The sequence below is a fragment of the Cyanistes caeruleus genome, chromosome 18 (genome assembly GCF_971803275.1).
Source record: "Cyanistes caeruleus chromosome 18, bCyaCae1.hap1.1, whole genome shotgun sequence".
Lineage (NCBI taxonomy): Eukaryota > Metazoa > Chordata > Aves > Passeriformes > Paridae > Cyanistes > Cyanistes caeruleus.
In genome coordinates this window covers 7,812,973-7,833,575 of record NC_141718.1, presented here as the reverse complement: position 1 = coordinate 7,833,575, position 20,603 = coordinate 7,812,973, and the positions used below count along the sequence as shown (strand labels likewise).

The window sequence follows — 20,603 nt, the reverse complement described above, 5'->3', positions numbered from 1 at the left end:
AAAGAGAGGAGGCTCCTCCTGACACTCCCCAAATCTTCATCAGAGTTCACACAGATCTCTGCTGGCTATATTTGGAGTCACGATGATGCAAACCCCTCACCCCAATGCTGATGAACCAGCCTACAGGCAAAGCCCACGGAAAACAAGAACTGACTCCGGGTGTTGGATTCATGGCTGGCAGCACTGCCTGTCACTTCACCTCCCTCTCAGCTTATCTTCTGTCCAAGCAGAGCTGTGTGCCTACTGGACTTGCAAATGTTTCTGAGATCATATTACAAAAGTGCTGGAAAAGAATTCTGTGGGGTTTTGTGCTAAAAATCAGTTCATATGGCAGCAGCTATGGCCCCAGCATGTACTACCACCAGCAGAATTGGTGTAGGGAATAATTACAGCCTGCACATGGGAATCTCCTGCTTGCACAAAGCTAGAAATGTAATTGGGATCAGCCACAGAAATACACTGCCATTCAACAGCATTTAACCTGTACAGTGTCAATGCCTTCAGGAGTCAGAAAGAGTTTTTGTACAATTCTTATTTTACATTTTGTACATTTTTATTTTACAATTGTAAAATAAAAATGACGTGCCTACTCAGATACACATGATTCAAAGCTGAGGAAGATGGGAGACAATTCCACACATTCTCCATTTAAAAAAAAAATCTCTTAAATTAAAGATGTGTTTAACTGATTCTCACACAGATGAAATGAAACAGACCACACAGCTCTTAGAAAAGAACATTAATAATTTCTGTGGCTATCCAGAGTGGCAAGATATATTTAGCTTGTACTGAAGCATGGTTAGTTATTCAGTCTTGTATCTGCATCCTGTGCTGATAGTAAACAGGTGAACAGATCTAAACTGACATCTGAAGCAATCACATATTAGCAACTACACAGAAAAAAGCCATATTTTCAGATTGTCTTTTGAACTAAACTAGATTACTCTTTGGTAGTCTTTGTTCCTACTAAAAGCATATAATTTTTTTTTTTTTGAGGTACAATCACAGAATTTGTACAACTTTCTTGCAAAGAGCTGAGAGATGCATCTAAAGCTTCAGAAATATAGCATTCCAAAAACCAGGTGTGGGCTGGGAATCATCATTCATGACAGTTGTGATTTTAAATAAATCCTTCCTTTTTCTGGCTTAAAAATTGCTAAGCATTGGTAAGGAAGTAGGAGGGTTCTGATTCACAAAAAATGATGGCTTACTTTCTGTAATTTTCTTCTTGTCATTTGGAACAACGAGGTACATAATAACATCTGACACTTCTGTAGAGCTTTCCAAGTGAGATTCTGGAATCATTTTGCAAATATGAAAGCCTCAGCTCAGGCAGAAAGTGCTTCTCTCCTCTCAGATAAGAGGACATGGTACTCAACCCCAGAAACCCAAGAGTGGATTTGCAGAGGGCCTGCCGATTAAAAGGAATATATTCTAGATAAAAAGGTCTTGCTCTTGTCCTTTGGCTGCGCTTCAATCATGCAAGAAAAAGGGGCTCTAAAGCTGGTACAGTTTAGGAACTTGTCATCTTGGGAAATCACACTGCATTGATCAAGTTTGTCCAGAGTCCTTTGCTATTGACATTTCAGAGGAGCTCTTCTTGCTGCCAAACAAAAGGCAATTCCCATCTACCAGTAGTATTTCATCCTGGACTTTTACAGCTATAATGTGCCTCCTTTGTGCCCTCCTGGATTCATAAATCACAGGCTGATTCATGATACCTTCCAACAGGTTACAAGGAAGAGTAGCTGAGAAAAGCCTGTGCTGCTTTGAAAATGTGAGGCTTTGCATATAGTTTTCCCTTTTTCATACAAAGGGGTTAGGATATTAAACCTATTTTTTCTACATGCAAATTTTCTTCTATTATTTGGAACACTGAAAATACACAGCAGCTGCTCCACTTGCGCGACCGTGAGTTAGAATTACTCACAATGTTCAACCACTTACTTGTTGTGAACAGCAGGAAAAAAAATACATCACAAATCTAAAATTCATTTTCAAATAATTAATCATTACAAAGAATGACCATGACTCAGCTTATTGCTCTGAGTACTGCCTCTATGGGTGGTTATTTTGTTAGAGAAGAAATAAGCTGCTGCACCACAATAAAATTTCTCCCAATAGTCTTATGAAACATTAAGGTGAAGGCTGTAGGAAAATGAGTCTGGTCCTCCAAACCAGTGTTACCCTTGCAGGACTGTGTAACTGACTGCACTGGCAGTGCAGGTCTGACAGCTATGCTAGGGTAAAATTCTATTCTCCACTCTTTTCCCAGGGTGGTATCTCAACTCCCAGATGCCATAATGGAAATTATTCACCCTTCTCCATTCCCAGGTTAACTGCTGAGTACCAGGAATTAGTTGCCCTTCACGTGTCTGCTGGGTCACATTTACAACAGTCCAAAAGAGACTCAGAAAGGACATACTGGGGAGCTGAATAACAACACAGCAAGGCTCAGGGCTGCTTACAGAGAGAACCGTTCACCTGGAGCAGCCATGGGAGGAGAACGGTCAGTGACAACCAGCTTGGCATTCACCTTGGTGAATGTTTCCAAAACACAAGCAACTCTTAATCCAGGTGAGCCAAAGCACAGTTACGGTCTGTGTACGTGTGACATATGACCTTCTGTCATGTTGTACTAACTGTGCCCAAATCCACCCAGAAGATGAACAGTCCTGGGCTTAGTTAGCAATGGAGTGGGTGAACATCTCAGCATCTGAGGGCTGCAACCATAAACCTGACACCCTGACACATGGGATGAATGTCAGATGACAGAAACCAAATGGTGGGAAGCTATTCAAACAAGTCTGTTCTAGTTCCTGAACTAATGAACAGGAACAATGAAATAAACAGAAGAAGAATATATACAGGCTTAATGTATCTTCCATGTACAAATTTAGAAAAGGTTGTGTTTTTTTCAAAAACCAAACAAAAAGGCCAAATCTCTTAGCCAAAAACCATCAGTTAAAGCAGAAGGCTCTGTGTGGATGAGGAAACAAAGTATGTTCTTTTTGTTCTGAAGTCTTCCTACAAAAGGTTCTAACAGAAACAGTTAATAATATTGACATTTAAAGGGTAACCTACAAATAGTCCTCCCTATTGCCAATTGAAATATCTGGGATGAAAGCCCTGTTCTGTTCTCATATGTTTCTCTGATATCACAGAAGTCAAGTTATTTACTTCTAAAGCCCATTTAATCTTACAGACTTTTTTTAGCTTTCAAAGGTGCATCTTTTTTTTCCTTTTAAGAAGCAGTGAGTCAAAAAAATACTGAAATCCCTTCCAGCAGAAGAAATAAAAATTGGGAATTTATCCTGCAAATAACAAACAAGCCCCAGGCAAAAAAAGGTACAAAGTACTGAATCCCAGTGCTTTACTCCAAAGCTTTCCCAAAGTGAATGCCTGCCATCACATTAATAATGCACAAACCAATGGACCGATATTTTTACAGCATGGGAGCCCAGGAGAGCATCAGTCCACCTGCCCTGCTCGGGCAGCGCTGCCGAGCTGAACCTTCCTCTGGCTGCCCTGCTGCCAAGGGAACATCAAGCCTCAGGTCTGGCCACCTTCTTACAGATCGAGACACACAAGTGGAATTTCTGCCTCACAGTCAAGTGCCCTGGATCTATCCAGTAGTCAGGAACAAATCCTGACAGACTACTTGCACTCTGTGAACTGTCTAAGCAGCTTCACTGAAGTATTAAACACAAAGGCACGACAGTTCAAGAGCAATCTACAGCCCACCAGGCTCTCTCCATTTTGATTTTCTTGTGATATTATATTCAATAAGCGATTAGGTAAAGACATAAAATTCAACTGTCTTCAAAAAATAAAAGCCATTCAGGTGCAAAGAAGACATTTGTACTGTTTGGACTCTACCACAATTGCAGCCAGTCTCTAAAAATCTGCAACACTCGTGTCTATTTGTGTTTACATTGTTCATTTCATTAGAACTTTAATAGTCCTGACAGATGTTTGCGAGACATCTCACCTGCGATATACTCATACTTAATTAAGAATGACAAGGAGGAAAACAAGATGGAAAATACTAGAGGTCATCAGACTCCTTTTTTTTAAGTGAAAGAATATACGTAGGAGGATTTTTATCCTATGTGCTTATTAGCATTTCACTTCCTACTGGCAAAGCAGTGGAGCTGAGCCTTGCCCTTCAGTGCAGCAGTGATGCCATTCTCTGCCTCTGTTAACTGTGCTGTCTTACAGCACTTCTGCCATTTGCACAAATAGAAACAGGAATGACACCAGCAAGTTAATTTTCATTCCACAGCAGGATCTGAACTCCACCCTGCAAGGGTGAGAGGTGTCTGAGTCAACCTATTAAATCTCTCCCATCTCCTGACACCTCTTTAATTTCTCATTTCAAAAGATGTTCCTAATTATGTCTTTTGGGATTTGAACCAAAACTTTCCATATAAAAAAATCAAATCACGTTTGACAGTCCAAGCATAGATGGTAACAATTCTTGTTAATGGGTTTTTGCCATCAAAACACTGAACCTTTAACTAGTCTCAAATCCTTCAACTCTTGATTATCACATACACTACAAGAAAAGTTGTTGGGCAACTCACTAACATAATTTACAAAGTAAATAGAGCTAAAGTATTTAAGCAGGTGAGGAGCTGGGGATGCTGGTGACAGCCACAAGTGGGCAGATAGAAGGTGCAAGTGGAAAATGAGCAAATTTACAGAAGTGGCCAGAGGTATTCCATGACCTGTCTCCTGTGGTGGGCAATGCTCTGACACCCTCCAGCTGCTCTGCCTCCTGACCATTCCTGCTACAACTCATCCCAGATCTCCAGCCAAGGGAGAAAGAACAGGCAGAAGAGTTTTGTAGCAGCGATCCCAAAAAGTTAGAAAAAGAGCAGCTTGGGCATTACAAGGCAACTAGCTGGGAGAACAAATGGTGTCTGGCCAATCACCAATTCCGAGGCAGGTCTCAAGTATTTAATTAACACTGAATTTGAAAGCAACTTTTCATGAATGTGTTTCTTTCTTTGTTCTTTGCCCTGGAAAACCAGCTGTAAAATCAGAATAATTTAAACTTATTTATTTTCTGAAGGAAGAAGGAAGCAAAACCTGCAAGAATTCTGCATGGAAGAGTGCCCAACCTTTAGACTGAGAATACATCAGATGAAGTTTTGAACATAGTCAACACAGTCATAAAAATATATCAATGAAACCTCTGTTTTAAAGTAAACACAATGTACCACATTTCATCATTTAGAAAATTTTAATTTTAAATTGTCTTGAAGTAAATGTAACAACAAAGCCCATAAAGTGAGAACAATCTACTCGATTCAAACAACCTTACCTGTTCCTGTTCCAGTTGGATCACCTCCTTGGATCTGCAGAAGTAAAATTAAATCAGTGTTACATATGCATCTGTGTGAAAGACATTAAATACACACCATAAAAGCCAATTCTGCTCAATTTTCTGCCTTCTATGTTGTGTCATGTTGAGAAGTCAGCAACAAGGAAACCATTACTACTTATTCAGAGCTTATTTATCAGCTGGCTGTCATCCCTAACATTGCTCATCCCTAGGCAGAATGGCAGTTTTATAAAAATAATAGATCTTTTATGAGTAAATAGGGAAAATAACCAATCTCAAATGGGTTAACCAGATCATCCTTTCTATTATGTGCTGAATCAGAATCTGCATTTTAACTGATGATGCACTGCTTTTGGAATTGAAAAGGCTTTACATTTTGCTACCAACATGATGGGAAAGAAAGAAAAGAGGAAATATGTAATATTTTTTTACTACGTCCAGCAGGAAAAATCCTCATGTGAAACCAATCTTTCAGTAACAAAATTAATTACATGTATTAATCACTGTACATGCAGGATCTACAGAAATAATATTCAGTGTTTTAATGCCAGTGGAGGGAGCATGACACAATCAGTTTCAAAGCAACAGCACACAAGCACAATTTTAGTTGTGAGTTTAACTATGAACTGAGATACACAGTGCTGTCAAAAGAAAAAAAGCTTTTTGTAGGATGACAGGACAGAATGTAACATCCAGTGATGTTTCTTGTGAGCTGTGCTCTGCCTTCAGGATCAGGCTGTTAATTCTTCTGAAAGGAAGTTACAGGGCAGCTACAATATCCGAAGCTGCCTGGACTGTAACTATGTAAATAAAGATCCTTGGCTACCAAAGACACAGTTCTGGAACACAAGGTGCTCTTTAACTCCTTCACAAGAAAGCCTGGGCACCCAGTGATGGAGCACACTAGGAAAGGATGATCTGATAAGAGCCAAGTACCACAACCTGAAACAGAAATTCAGATGCCTGCTAAAGTTACACATCTGAATGGGATTTCAACAGATCACAGTATTACTTATCCAAATTAGCATTTCCCTCTCTCCCCTTCTGTTCATTAACTACCCACCCACATCTTGGGGAAGATAACAAGAGCCAAGGCGATGAATCTTCAAGGCTTGGTCTGGAATGCCAGCAAATGCAGTGGTGAATGCACTGAACTGATGCTCTGAGAGACAAATGTTAACCAGCGACAATTGTTAGTAACACCCACAAGTACACACGGCATAGGTTAGGACAACCCTCATCCTGATGGTATATTTAATACACATCTCTTGCAAGTTGTCATGCATGGAACAACCTAAACCTGAGATCAGTTAAATAGATGGGATATTTTGAGTACATCCCATATTGTGCATTACACAGGACTTTTTTAATACTCACCACAAAATTCCGAATTGATCGGTGAAAAATTGTTCCATCGTAATAATTCTTCTTGCATAATTTGATAAAGTTTTCACATGTCCGGGGTGTCTGAAACACAACGGGAGGTTTTAATTAAGCACAACCTTTGAACAATCGTTACAGTGGTTACAACAATCGCTTTTAATTTGTGCTTACAACGAAGCAAACATGCAGGACTCAAAGAGGACGAAGCCTCTGTCTACAGGAAAAAGCCTGTAATACACCTTCTTTTAAGGCACACTGGAGAGACGCACACTGTGGTAAATAAATTAAACCCAGAGCTTCTGATTAGCACAAAAAAGTGCTGAACATTAGCTCAGATAACAGGAGTTCCCACTTGATCCCATGATGGTGAACACAGGTAAGCTCAGAGAATTGCAAGTAACTGAGTTCCAGCAGTGCATTACAATCCTGTTCCAAAGCGGGGTTTCTAGTACTGAAAAATGTTAATTTACCAGAGTGAGAAAGAACCTGACTCCTCTGCTCCACATTTCAAAGCAAGCACATTGAAGCTAACTGGGAGAGAAGCATTTGGTCCTCCTCACCACTCGGAAATAACAATGGGACTGACCCAAGTCACTAGGACAAAGGAAAAATAAAAGAAACCAATTTTGTTTTCAAAATTCTAAAAAAAAAAAAAAAAAAAAAAAAAAAAAAGATGTGAAATGTATTGCCAACTTCTAATTCACTTTTACAGCACAAATTAAAGTTATTTAGTGGATTTATGAGCCATGACATTCAAACAGTACCTTCTGAAAAGCCTTCCTTTCCCACCTAATCATCCTTCCACTGTAATTGTATGGATTCTCTTCTCTGCAGCACTAAAACACCTTCAGACATACAAACACAAGTACAGAAACAACCTGTTTTCTATTCTTGGACATATTTTCCAGCCCCACTGTGGAATATGTGCATAAATCTATTTCAGTTTTACAGAAGAATACATCTAACTGAGTTCTTACAGGCCTTAAAAACATCCTTATTGTTGGATGTGCTGGCAAGTAAAGCCCCAGCATGAGCTGCAACGGCTGTAAGTGAGCACACACAAGACTTGTCTTTGTGAAAGGCACCAATTCACTTTGCTCTGCTGTGACATCACTCTTGGTCTGGGAACTGCTGAGGGACAGAGACTGAGCCATGCAACCTGAAGTGACTTAAAAACAAAGAAAGAGGCCAGCCTGATTATAATAATTTAAGGATGCAATAATTGCTATCTCTTGAAAAGCCAGTCCATACAAGTATTCATCAGGAAACCTACAGAACTTCAGTTTTCTGTATTTTCTCATCTGAAACACGATCATTCTCAACCCTCTTTATTTACACTGAATTGTCTCTTAATTTTTCAAACAAATTTTACCTGACATTATAAATTCTCTATAATGATTCCTTCTTAATTACTCAGATGACAATTGTCAGCAGAGCCACAAGTGAAAAAAATTAGCAAATTCTAATCTCACACCAGCCACTATTTCAGATTTTCTACTGAATTCATTACTGAGTTAAATGGTAATGGTACCATAATGGCTTTATGGTAGAATGTCACCAAGACATGTACTTTGGTGTCATCCTGAGGGCAACTCATAAGTAACTATATTCCATAAAAATTGTATCAAGCAACAGGAGGTTTTCCTACAGTTGTAATGTTTAGAGTAAATGTCCAACTTCTTCCTTTGAATTCAACATACATGCTTTAAAATCATCTTTGTACTTAATCTTTCTAGTAAAATTCAACCCCTGAGGAATCACTTGTGCAGCATATGCTTCCTTTATAAGACAATATCACAACAGCCTTGATCCTATTGTTTTGCTATTAGTTATTACTCATGGAAAATGTCAGTAAGGACAAAAATACATTTAAAACATTTCTTTATGAATCAGAAATGGAATCAGCAGCTTTTAGCCTAAGGCACTTTATCTCATGAGAGCTGAGCACTCTGGAGAGAGAGATATAGTTAATAAGTTATCAAGGGGGAATACAGAAACCTGTAATTAATTTTTTACAAAAAATGAAACCAGGCAAAAGACTGGGTCCCCTAGGAATGGACACCAAATCATTTTAAATTTGCACAAAGTTGATAACCCAAAACAGATTTCCTATTTATTTTCAAAACACGATTTGTAAATTATACATCAAAAAAACTGGCTCTAGTAATGTATTTTTTATGCAAGACCTGTACTGAGCCTTCTCTCTAAATGGATTTCTAGCTATTACACCCTTTCCCAGAAATAAGCTTTTCAAATGCAGCTTCAGAAATATTTAGTATACATGCAATAGTCATTTCACTGCAAGGTTTTCTTTAAATAATTGCCACCAATTTGGTTCCCATGGTCACCTCATGCATCACAGAGATACATTTGGCAGGTAAACAGTTCCTTAGCAACATTACCACTACCTTTTATAGTGCTTTTTACTAGACACAAATAAGAAGGTTTGCATTCAATCAGTAATAAACCCCAGTTTCAGTCATGCAGTAGATCTAGAATATCTGGCTTAGATTATCTGATTTATTTAAAGCAGTTAATGTTCTTGCCAAATCTCACACTGCCAAGCACATTTCAGAGATTTTTTAAAGCAGCATCCTGTCCAAAGCAGGAGAAAAAGGCTTGGGGTTTATGGGGAAGGTGCAGATCCTCAGTACTGAAGTTGTGTTCTGCATTGACCATACAAACAAGGCCAGACTTTGAAGCCTTTGTTCCAACTACAAAGACTGATGACAAATACACATAAACAAACCTGACTTTGTTATTTGATCTAAGATCTTGTGGCAGATGTCAGACTCCCAGTATCTGAATGCAAAGATGTCTCTCTCTCTTCAGAAACTTCCTGCACACCACTTGCATCACACCATTTCTAAAGGAGGAGGGGATGGTCAAGGCACCTGGAAATGCAGGAGGCAATGCCGGTTTTTTGTTCTCTCACCGCTGACTCTGTGTTCTAGGCTCTCTTCTTAGTTCTGGCTAGTTTTGTCTTAAACTGGCCTCAACAGCAACAGCTAATTTTTCTCTCTTTATCCCTTTTACATTCAGCAGGAAATGACTTAAATAATTTTATTCTGCTGGCTATGACTTAGACCTATATGTAAGGAAGTCAAGGGGAAAATGCCACTTGATATGAAATCCACTGTTTTAAACCTACTGCAATATCTTCTCAGAATGATGCACTGACAGTCCTAAAAAGGAAGATTTGTGGAAGGCTTTTCTGACTAAAGAGTGTGGTAGAACAGCCCTGAAAAATCATCCTTTTCTTAGGTCAAATTGGGACCGTGTAAGTGAATGCAGGGTCTCTATGATGTCCTTAGAGCTTAAAGACACTTCTCTTTCCAAATGACAAACAGTAAGAAGAAAAATCTTATTTATACCAAAAATGAGTCACCTGCTCCAACTGTGCTCCCTATTTATTTTGTAGATGCCAGATAACTGTCTTTCAACTGCTGAAAATTCACACCCAAGACAAGCAGTAAAATTTTAATAAATGCTTTGAGACAAGAATCCAGAAGAGCACTTACCCCAGAAGATGCCACAAATGTTTTGCTTGGCTCAAAGATATATATATATTTATATATTTAATGGGGCCACAGCCCAACGGTTTTTTAAGTAGGTTTTAGTCTCCATTTAGCTAACACACTTAATAGGTAACTCTGCTTGGAAACACGAGCACTCTATCAGTTACTACGCCCAGACAAATTTCAGAGTTCAAGAGAGATTGCCACAAACAATGACCCTGCAAAAATAGCAGTGACAGGACACTGTGAAAGCATGATACTCGTAGAACACTGAAAAAAGGAATATACAATTTAGAAAACCAAAGCAAAACAGAAAAAAGCCCTGACTGCTTACTACAAGCTTCTAGGATAAATGCAGATTTTATCTGAGCCAATTTCAGTTTCCATTTTGCCAGCAAGGGTGGCTCCAAGCCAGGTAAAATTCATCTCTGCTGCTGCAACCCGACACCTGAAGGGTGGGACCAACCAAGCCAGGTCCCTATCTGATTTCTCAGTCTGCAGCTGTCCTTTCTCTTTATTACAATGGGTCATTACATTTGTAGAAGTTACCTTAACTCAGAATCTGTACTGGACAGCAAAAAGCCAAACAGGAGATGAAAAACCTGCAGCACTCCTGTTGCCAAGGTGCGGGAGATGGGGAAAGAGGGGAGAGCTCCTGAGTTGTTGCCATGACTGCAAGGAAAAAGGCTTTACTATGTGAAGAGCTAATCATTTCAAAATGCTCCATCCCTTGAGGATGTGCATGAACCTTGAAGGGAAATTTCACACTAAGCATTCAGAAGCTGTCATTTGCACATCTGTATAATTTTCTTGTGCTAATTCCACTTCCCTTTTATTTCTTTTTTTCTCTCTAAATTGGATGAACTGTAGTAGTGGCACTAAACTACAGAGCCTTGCTATATGCTCATTAACCCTATGTTTCAAAGCAGGAAATAATGAAAAGCTCATTCCTCTCAAATTAAAATTGCATTCTACAGCCTTCATCTTATCATACAAATGCCAGATTTCTGCTACTAAGAGGCATGAACTAGTGATGGAAATTTCTAAAGCTTCAAACGAAGCCTTCCATTTTCTTAACACAGATCTTCTTTAAAATGCAAGGTGGATTTTGTTTTGCTTTAATCCATTTACGTACTTGAACACAGAGAATTTTCAATCTTGTAATTGTTCATTCAGCAACTCTTCTAATGCATGAGCCCATAAAGAGGTGATTTGGTAAGGTTTAAACTCAGTTTCCCCCCTACCTTTCAATCTGTAGTACTCAGCCTACCCATCAAACAGAAAAGAACTCAGCAATAAAAGCTTGGATTTGGGACTTAGAGCTAAATGCAATGGTACAATTTCAGGAGTCACCATCTATCAGGTACAAGTGTCTGTTCCCTTCTCTAAGCCATGGAAAGAAACATGTACATGTTTCAGTGTCCAGTACTGTTCTGGAAAGCCATTTAAACCACCCCGTTTCACTCTGCACCAATGAACTATGAGCACATTCCATTTGTTTCACAGCAAGAGGCACAAGAAAACCCAAAACTCCACAAAACCCGCTGCAAGAGCATGGGAAGAATTTCACTGTGGGAAGCCCATGACATTTTCTGCAGGAGAAACGTTTATTCCAGACCTAAACACCACTCCCTGCCAGCTCCACTTTCCTGCTAACAGTTCCCCAGTGTGAGAGGGACTGAGCCAGTGACAGGTGATGGTGGCAAACAACAGCTGCCTATGGTGGTTCAGCTCAAGAAGGCCACGGTTCATCTAATGGACACAATTCTCAGTCTGGCTATACCAAGAGCAAACGTGTTCAGGCAATTTGTGATCTGTGATCAGAAGAGCACAGTTCCAGAGAGTGAGCACTGGGAGACATGAAAGCACTGGGGCACCGTGGGGTAAAACCCTCAACCAGACTCCTACTGATAATAAAAAGAACCAGAACAAGCTAACTATGCCCTGGGAAATAGATTGCTGACTTGATAGCAAACATTTGCCTATTTCGCTACCTCAAAGCCTCCAAGTTTGCTTAGAACAAAGAGCAGAATTAATGCATTCTCATTATGCAGAAACTCACTGTAATTTAATCAGCTATTTAGCAAAGACTTCAGCAGATAGCTAAATTTCACTTTTAAAAGGCATTTCTTCTACAATACTGACGTTCATGATGTTACCGAAAACTTTTCTGAAGTCTAAGCAAGATGCTCAGCTTAGACAAGATGCCAGTAAAAAGATGACACACTTCAGTTTTACTTCTCACATTTTTGCAAACACAGGGACAATCAATCAGTTTAGCTGAGCACAACTCAAACTAAACAAGGCATCTAATTCACTCATCTAATTTGTCAATGTTAACTACTAGCTGTCCAGAGGCAGCCACAGTTGCTACTTTTCCTCTAACTTATATTTACTGCAGTGGTAGAAAAGAAAACAATCCTCTCCCCACCTCACTGCCCCCTCCAAATTTATCATCACCCAAGGGTTAAAGAGCTTGTCAGACAAGCAAAGTGCAGGGCTGGGTGCTGATGAGGATGCACTAGTAAGCAGGACAGCACAAGTGGGTACAGTCTAAATGAGGATGCAACTTTAATTGCTCAAGCAATCTCCAGCAGCTTAAAACTTGGAGTAACGCAGGTCCCACAGTGGCTCCCTGGCATCTCATCAATCTGCAGCTGCCTGCACATAAACTCCACATTTTCAGAAGCTGCAACCTGTAACAATTTCCACGCTAGACAGGGAAGCTCTGGTAGCTGTCAGCCTCCCAAGGTCACCCTGCTCTCATCCGAGCAGCCAAGGTACAAACAAGAAACACGTCAGAGAAAGATGAAGAGCAGCAGCTGTGTAACTCCAAACCACCCACCTCATCCTTGGGTTTGGGATCACTAAGTGGCAGACACAGCTGGTATGGGATGCCCACACCTCATGTCTGCAAATGTCAGAAATCAAGGGGCATGATCCAATAACAATCAATTCACTTCCCAGATCCAGCTTGCCAGGGCAGCTGGGAAGGCAGGAAGGGTCCAAATGTGCAAAATGGCTTTCCACCAATTACTCAGTGCAAAAGGCTGCCAGGAAAACACACAGACAGCCCAGGGCAGCAAGGACAGGTTCATGGAGAGGTGGCTCAGCATATAAAGCTGTGGGAATAAGGAGGAAAGAGGGACATTCAAAAGGATGATGTTTGTCTTCCCAAGTAAACATAGTGGTGATGGAGCCCAGCTTTCCTGGGGATGGCTGAACATCTACTTGCCCTTGAGAAGTGGTGAATTAATTCCTTATTTTGCTCTGGTTGTGTGTGCAGCTCTTGCTTTACTTGTTAAACTGCTTTTACCTCAGCCTGTAAGTTTTCCCCTTTTCTGATCCTCTCCCCCATCCCATTGATTGGGGAGTGAGTGAGTGGCTCTGTGGGGCTTAGTTGCAGACTGGAGTTAAACCAGGACAGGGTGTTATGCCCCTAAAGTTAAAACTATTAAAATATCAGCTTCCAATCACTTAGAACAACCTAGTTCATCCAGACAGCTGTGCAGAGCCAACCTACTCTCAAAGAGCAGTAGATCTGTCTGCTATTATACCCCTTGGAGGAAAAAACACACCATGAAGTAACATCATTATTCCTAACAAAAATTTTTTAAAAACATATCCAGCTCTTCTACTGGAAAAACATAGCTTAGTTTGTTCTTAGTTTCTGTTGACAAGAACTCCCAAAGTTGAGAGTTGCAGCTCTTCCTATTATAATGGCCTATTTTGATAAAAAATTATGAAATAAGCCATTACAACCATACCAAGACCACTGTACTTCATCCCTCCAATTCTATTACCAAATGAACAGATACTGGTAAAACAGCAGCCAGTTATTTCCCAGACAGAGCCAATATCATGTTGACAGAAAGCAAGTAGAATGGAGGTTTAAATCAGAAAGAAAATGTGAGATTCAGGAACACTGGAGAACCTCATCATGCCAAGAGGTCAAGGGATTTTTTCAGCAAGTCACTTCTTTGCCATTGGAAATGGATAAGAAGTTTACAGGCTTCTGATCTTCAGAACAGTCCCTCACACAAAAGGAGAGATGATTTCAAAGAACAGGGGCTGGATTACACATTTATAGATCACAGGCATATTTAACAGGTCAGAGGGCCTAAAAAGATTAAGCCACCAATGTTTGTAGAGTAACGGCTTCTTCGGAAAGCTATGCCAAGACATCATCATTAAGCAGTGTTTGCTAGGCCCTAAAACCTCAAAAAGCATTTGTGGAGTGTCAGATAGAGCTTTGAAATCCATCTCACATTCTGCTTTGTTTTGCCATCTTGCCCTTATAAACCTTAAAGTACTAAACCTGAGAGAGAAGTGAATTTATAAAACCTGTTGTGGCATCTACAGATTAGTATTTGATTACAGCTCTTGGTATGTGTTGAAACACCAGATCATCATCCCACTTGTGTGCAGAGGACTCACCCAGCAGAGAAGGGAGCTAGAACATCAAACCACATGTTCATCATTTTGACAGGGTCTTCTGGAGCATTACATTTACATATTTATTTATATGTTATATATTTTTAAAAATGGCTGCTCCACCACCTACAAGGTAAAACTCCATCACTATAGTTACTAATACAGCAGAATACACATGGATAATATGCTGTTGTTCCCAGCAGCATCCTGATTTAAAGCAACTGAAAGAACTTGAGAAGACTAGAAAAATCACAGTAAATAAAATACAAGAAGTTCAGTGATATGCATGGCTTTTCATCAGTTATTTCTTCAGAATTTATGTTTGACATGTATAGGACTAGAACTGACAGAATAACACTTGTTGGATATTGTTAAATCTCCTGTACTTGCCAGAATTACTTCTGGCAAATAGAATTTTTGTAAATTTTTATCCAATTAGTGTATACAACAAATGTTGCTTATGTGCAGCTGAACTCAGCTTCCTGGAAAATGTCCCTACAAATGGCCATCTGATCAGTCCCCATCAGGAGGAACATACTGTATCTAAATAAGACAACTGGGAGAAAAACAAAGGACCAAAAAAAAGCAGTAGGCACACTGCTATGATCCCAAGAGAAACAGTACCTTTACTCATCTGAGGCACAAATTCAAAAGGGTGGGAAAAAAAATCCAGCTTATCTTCCAAAGTCTTTTTATTGCCTTTTTTCAGGTCAATGATTGAAACCACACACCATTCTTCTGGAATCTGAGTGAAGTTTACTGGTGCTCTGAACAAGCGATCTCAAAACACTGAAAATACCTGGATTCTAGTCCTATTTCATGCTCTTTTTGAAACTTGTCACAAAGTAACTGATGACTTCAATCACACTGCAACACTGACTTCCTGCCCTGGATCAATACAAAACATTTCTTGATTAGGTTTTTGGTGCTAGGAAGAATTTCATCACTATCAATCTTATTCACTGGCACCTTAGAGTACTTGTATATGAAGAACCCTATATTTATTTTTAAACAAAGATTTCCACATGTACATATAGACTGAGCTACAAACAATCCATACTGGCAAATAACTCAAAAAAAAATGGGAAAGAAAGGAGACAACAGAGCTGTGAAGGGGTAGGGAATGAGCACCCAAGGAGAGTATTGAAGCCAACAGATACTGGGCAGATTTTAGAAGCAGTGCAGACTGCTGACAGCACAACTGCAGGAATATTTTGCTTAAATACAGACAAGAGGCATGAAAATCTAACTGAAAATTCAGTAATCTAAGAGAGCAAGTATGTCATTTGCTGCTCTCTATTTTAGTGAGGAGAGTTCACCTCAAAGTATGTAGTGAAATCTAAACCATAAAAATTGTTAAATTGTTTTAAATTGTAATTTAAATGTTGCAAGTCCTGCCTCCAGACACAGATATTTGTCAAATTTATATGGCAACTTTATCCTGGAGCTTCCTTAAACATTTCACAATCAAATATTTGCAGTAGTGAAATTATGATCACTGCCAGGGTGGCTTCTGTAATAACCAGAGTGCAGGATATCCCTCAGCAATTAAAAAAAACAACTGTGCAGTTTAATTTGAGTGAGCATTATGGTATAGTCCTGTTCCTCCAGACTGCATTCAAGGACCTTTCCCACACTGTACACTTTGACAGGAAAACCAAATTCTGTATATAAACCAGCTCCAATTAGCTCCCAGGACTGGTCCAGCCTTTGCACTGGATAAGGCAGAAAAGCTGATAAAAACTTGGCATATGATTAAGACTATTGCCACGCATATTCACAAGCAGGGTGAACTGGAAGTGTTGAACAATGTTTAGATTTTGTCCCTTCCCTATTTTCTACGTTGATCTTTACAGTCTCAATAGATTCATTGTAGCTGATTTGTGCATATGTTTGTGACCTATGTATGTGCTATATGTTTGTAAGATGTTTGCTCTGTCTGCACTGAGCTGACCTCAGTGTGATTCAGGAAAACCAAAGTCAGAAGCACAAATTCCTTATTTAGTAAAGGGAGAAAAACAAATACCACCTGGAAAGAACCGATTTCACAGACCTAGGATGATAACCTAAGGTGGATGTTGTGAAAACCTCCCTACAGCAGCAAGTTTTTCCTGTTTATTCTAAACATATTCAGTGCCAAAGGTCTGCTAAATTCACACAGATTTAATCGACACGAAGGAACAGATGGCTGAAGGCCAGTGTTGGAGCATGTCTGGTTGTGTAAAACAGCACACACTTCCAGGGTGTGCATGAAGAAACTTTGTGTGTGAAAGGTGGATTAATAGGAATTCACGGGAATAGGAAACACAATAGATATCATACAGGAAGTTTATAATGAGCAATTGAGCCTGGGTCCTCAGGACTGAGTGACACTGGTCATACATGTGGCCAAAAAGCCCACGCTGATAAGAATAGCTGCAATCAGCCTGCTTTAGCCAGGAGCCAGTTTGAGAACATATGGCAAAACAAATGATTCAATGCAAGCTGCTCGTTCTGCCACTTCCCCTAAATATTGCTGTACTCACATCCTCTGCTTTTTGCCTTATTACAGTGTTACTATTTCAGAGCATGGAAAACACCTGTAGGGATGACAGAGACCTACAGAATTACTAACACTATACGCTGCTGTAGAGATTTTCATGCTGTTTGCATAGATCAGCTTGAGATGTTTACACATATCTTGCTTCTTACTCACGTGAGAGAAAGGAAGGAAAAGCCAGAAGGCTTATGCTGTTTGCTCCTTTTTCTTCCTTGCACACAAAAATGGATGCATTCTCCCAGTACAGCTGGATTTCACAGCAGGCACCCCAGCTCCTACCCAGCACTACTGCCCTTAAGCATTGTGAGGCTCACAAGAAACACAAATTTTACCATTTAAACCCCTATTCACATCCTTCAACTTTTTAAAATACCAACTTTCAGGCCTGTAATATCCTGAGACAAAAATCTCAGTAAACCATCAAAGGTTTGAAAACTCTTTTTCCTTTTATAGAAGTGGCTGTACAAATAAATAAACAAACACACTACCCAACGTCAAGCAGTGACGTTTAAGACATCATTGTCGCCACAACTCATTCATCTATCAGAAGCCTTGACATGTTTATTATTTTAAGAGCCACTGATTTCTCCCAGAATCAGACTGTATAGACTATAAAAAGCTCCAGTCTGTTGTTCTTTTAAAATGAACTTCTCTTAATGGCAAAGGGAAGGTGTTTGAAAACGTGAACTTTAAGAACTGGGACAACAGGAAGTAAGAACATGATTTAAAGTTTTCATTTAGGTTTGTTCTTTAAAGCTTAGGCTTTAGAAACAAATCTAACCATTTCTGGGGATCTTAACTACATGAACTCAGACTGACAGACTACTCTTGGTTTCAGTGAGGTTCCTTTCCTGGTTCTGCCAGTAAGCTGCTGTGTAACATTGGATTATTCCCTCCTCACTGTGCTCAGCCTTCTCTTTGCTCTCCTCCTTCCTGGTCATTGTTTGGGTCATTAATCATGACCCTTCAAAGCTCTAAACATGTACCTTGGCATATTGTAGGTAGTCCACTAAAATGATGGGACTACTCACAGAGAGCACTTACACATATAGTGTAAAAATATATATATATATATATAAACACATTTCCACTGCCAGCTCCAATTCTGGTTTTTATCTAAGAAATTCATCTTATGGGGCACAGTACCATGTCACAGTGCAGCTCCAAGTTTAGGTCTCCTTTATTAGTGTGAAGTCGCACATATCCCTTCTTCTTCACATATTGGTATCTCACAACATCTTCTTCAATAGCAGCTACATCAAAGCAAAAGACAGTAATTAGCTCTCCGTAAGCTTGCTCACTGATCTTTAGAAATCATCAGTACACAATTCATAGAACCTACTGTCTGACCTCTTCTCCTGTGGTACTAGGTCTTGAGGATCCTACTCTGCAATTTATCTATGATAACCTTGCATTAATCTCTGTGCAAAAAACTTTCCATTATAGTAAACCACCAACTCTTTGAGAACCAACCAAATAATGTATACTTTAAATCCCAGAAGCATTCAGTATTACAAACTATAATTTTCAAGGAATGTCTACCAACCACAAATACTACTTCGAACCCAAATTACTTCTTGTCAATCCTGGAAGCCAAGCAGGTATTCATCAGTCAACCACAAACTGCTGACATACAGAAACCTACCCAGTTCTGAAAACAACTGAAGCTGTTACTGGAGACATTACTGGTAAGTCAAACCAAATGATCAATCTATGATGTTTCCATTTCCATTTTGTCAAAATGTCCAGTTAGTGAGATATTTTCTGTACTCAGTCACTTTCAAATCACTGTAGCTTACCAAGTAAAGGAACTGAATTTGACAAACATAGTTTTAGCAATGTACTCAATCTTTGCGTAAATATGTGCAATCTAAATTTTAGTGCCCAACTTTCTCAACTAGAAATACTAATGACTCAGCTATTTAATTAACATCCACACTAAGTAAATATTATACGTTTGTGTTTAGGCTGGAGAATAAAGGGAAAACTTTACTGTATTAAAATATATTTTTGTGTGAAAATCAGTAAACTAAAAGTTACCGTCACAAACTTTGCTGTTGTTCTAATAGTGAGGTAGGCCAAAAAAGTGGGCAAGGTTTTGCATGGTATCTGAGGAGATATTATATTTAATTCCTAACTTAGAAAAGGGGATATGTCAATTTGTCATCCCTGGGCATAGAAAATGTCTCATTAATTTTGGTTCAAAAGAAGTAACTGTTATTCAAAGCCAAAGCTTGATCATAATTGCTCCAGTATTTTCAGAACAACCTCACTGGAAAGTAAGGATATATCTGGTCAGGGAATACATTTCCATGGCATCAGCACTGACCAATTACCAATTAATTCCTTCAGTCCTCATAAATGTATGTGTGCTAAGGAGCACACTTTGAATCTTAGAAATGAATCAACAATTTGTAGGTACGTAGTTCTGGTACCTGCTTCGTGGGTAGTTTCAGGCACCATTGCAGTGGAGGTGAAGGAAGCACTTACAGCTCCAGTGGAATAGTGAGCCTGTTTGCAGAGGAAAAAGCAAGAGAAAAAGACATTAGATCTTAGAATTTATCTACCAAAGATACTATATAGGCATTAGAAACACAGAAATGCCATCCTACTGAAGGCTATCTGGTTTAGCTGCTGCTGAAAGAAACAAACACCCAGTGCAGTGATAATTCTCCATCTGTTGCCCACATTTGCTCTGATGAAACTGTAGTTAAGGCTGCTCATGCGCTGAGCCAAAGGGGCTTAATGCTTCCACTACAGTCTAATACATCGCTATGCAAAGATTCTGTTATCAGAATTTATTTCTATGTCCATGGATGGAGAGAGGCAAGGAGTATTTCTGCCAGGACATCTGTAGAAGTCTCCAGTGCTAGTGCTGCTGAGTGGAAGGAAAATACTGTGAACCACAGAGCTACTGTAGGGGAGAGCAAACCAGCCCCTCCCACAGCTGGCCCTGCTGTGTGCACAGGCACCATCCCATGGTTCCCAAGGTCTATTTTGAGCTCTGTAATTCTACAGAAGGGAAACATTAACGTCACACATGGATTTTGTAGTAAATTGCAAAGATCTAATAAACTCAGAGACATGTTCAGCAGCTCCAGGGAAATGCCTGTAAAGAGTCCAGGCCAGGTCAATGCTCATTCCCTAAGGTTTCACTGCATCCTAAGCAGGTTTACAGCTATGCCCATCCACATCATAAACTGACAACCTGACTCCCCAACATTGTAGAGCTCATCCTTACCTCTGCCCTCTTTTTTCTTCTTCTTATATATGTATCAGTTTTTATTGTAACACTACAATGTCCCAAAGAGGGGGCATTTGTGATCCTACTCTGTGGTCACATACATTCCCTAATCTTCTCTAAGCCCCCTCATTAAAA

At 39.6% G+C, this 20,603-nt stretch overlaps 1 protein-coding gene across 1 annotated transcript in view; it reads right to left on the bottom strand.

Moving 5' to 3' along the window:
- Positions 1–20,603, bottom strand: part of PPIL2 (peptidylprolyl isomerase like 2) — a 66,629-nt gene that overhangs the window by 16,953 nt on the left and 29,073 nt on the right. Inside the window, exons 11-14 of the mRNA XM_023937540.2 lie at positions 19,660–19,735; positions 18,371–18,477; positions 6,728–6,817; positions 5,330–5,363 (exon numbers count right to left, since the gene is read on the bottom strand). Of these exons, the coding sequence (XP_023793308.1) occupies positions 5,330–5,363; positions 6,728–6,817; positions 18,371–18,477; positions 19,660–19,735 (307 nt within the window). The remainder of the gene's footprint in view (positions 1–5,329; positions 5,364–6,727; positions 6,818–18,370; positions 18,478–19,659; positions 19,736–20,603) is intronic.